The sequence below is a fragment of the Grampus griseus genome (genome assembly GCF_964374135.1).
Source record: "Grampus griseus genome assembly, chromosome: 10".
Lineage (NCBI taxonomy): Eukaryota > Metazoa > Chordata > Mammalia > Artiodactyla > Delphinidae > Grampus > Grampus griseus.
Window position 1 is genome coordinate 83666312 of NC_139004.1, and position 1216 is coordinate 83667527.

Consider the following 1216-nt stretch of genomic DNA (forward strand, 5'->3'; position numbering starts at 1 on the left):
TAACTTTTAAAATTATAAACCTTTAAGGACTGCTTATGTTAGACTTTTAAGGTTATGTGCATGTGTTCACTAAATACAAAATTTATGGGGCCCCCGCCTGCTGAGGAGATGGATGAAGATGGGCTTCCTCTCATGGGGTCAGGCATAAAAAGAATGGTGGCGGGGCTTCCCTGGTGGCGCAGTGGTTGAGAGTCTGCCTGCTGATGCAGGGGACACGGGTTCGTGCCTAGGTCCGGGAAGATCCCACATGCCGTGGAGAAGCTGGGCCCGTGAGCCATGGCGGCTGAGCCTGTGCGTCCGGAGCCTGTGCTCCGCAATGGGAGAGGCCGCAATAGTGAGAGGCCTGCGTACCACAAAAAAAAAAAAAAAAAAAAAGAAGAACGGTGAATGGTGGCATTTCTAAACCAATTTGTGGTGCATATTGTATGGTTCCTCAACCACTTCTCTACAGTTTGTGAGGAGAAACTGGCAGACCTTTCTCTTCGTATCCAGAAAATTGAAACAACTCTCAATATTTTAGATGCAAAGTTGATGTCTATCCCAGGGCTAGATGATGTCACATTTGAAGTATCTCTTATAAGTGTAACTAGGATCACAAATGAAACACATTGTGAAACTACTTCAGAGCAATCACAGCAGTTTACAAGACTCTGGACACAGGAAAGTGAAGTAACACCAGAAAATATCTTAACTGTAGTCAAGGATCCAAGATATGCCAGATACCTCAAAATGGTTCAAGTGGGTGTTCCAGTGACAGCAATAAGAAACAAAATGATATCGGAAGGACTAGACCCAGGTTTTCTTCAGAGGCCAGATGGTCCAGTGCCTGATGGTGAAGGTGAAAAAAATACAGAAGAAAGTTCAGATAGCGAATCTTCTTTTAGTGACTAAGTATAGTTTTGATAACAATTACATATACATGTGTTGGTGCACATTTACATTCTATAAGAAAGAGAGCCTGAGCTTTAACTCTTAGTCATAAAAACATCAAATGGCTACATATTCACCACCAAGCTTCCTCTATGTTAAATAAATAAAGCATTTATAATAATAAAAAAGTTTTTTTAAGTTATTTAATAAAAAAGTTAGAAGTGGTAGAAAATGGCCTGCTCCACTGTGATAGTGACAAGTGGGGAGTGCAAAGATGCAGAGCTGGATGACTGATGGAGATGGCATGCATCAACCAGCACAGACTCATAGAACATGCAAGCATTCC

General features: G+C 41.8%; 1 protein-coding gene across 1 annotated transcript; it reads left to right on the forward strand.

Moving 5' to 3' along the window:
- Positions 1–387: 387 nt before the first annotated feature.
- LOC309828290 (WASH complex subunit 3-like) lies at positions 388–891 on the forward strand (the record flags this gene model as incomplete). Its single annotated transcript, XM_082663537.1, has 1 exon — positions 388–891. The coding sequence occupies one exon, from the start codon at positions 388–390 to the stop codon at positions 889–891; it is 504 nt and encodes a 167-aa protein (XP_082519663.1).
- Between the last annotated feature and the right edge of the window lie 325 nt (positions 892–1216).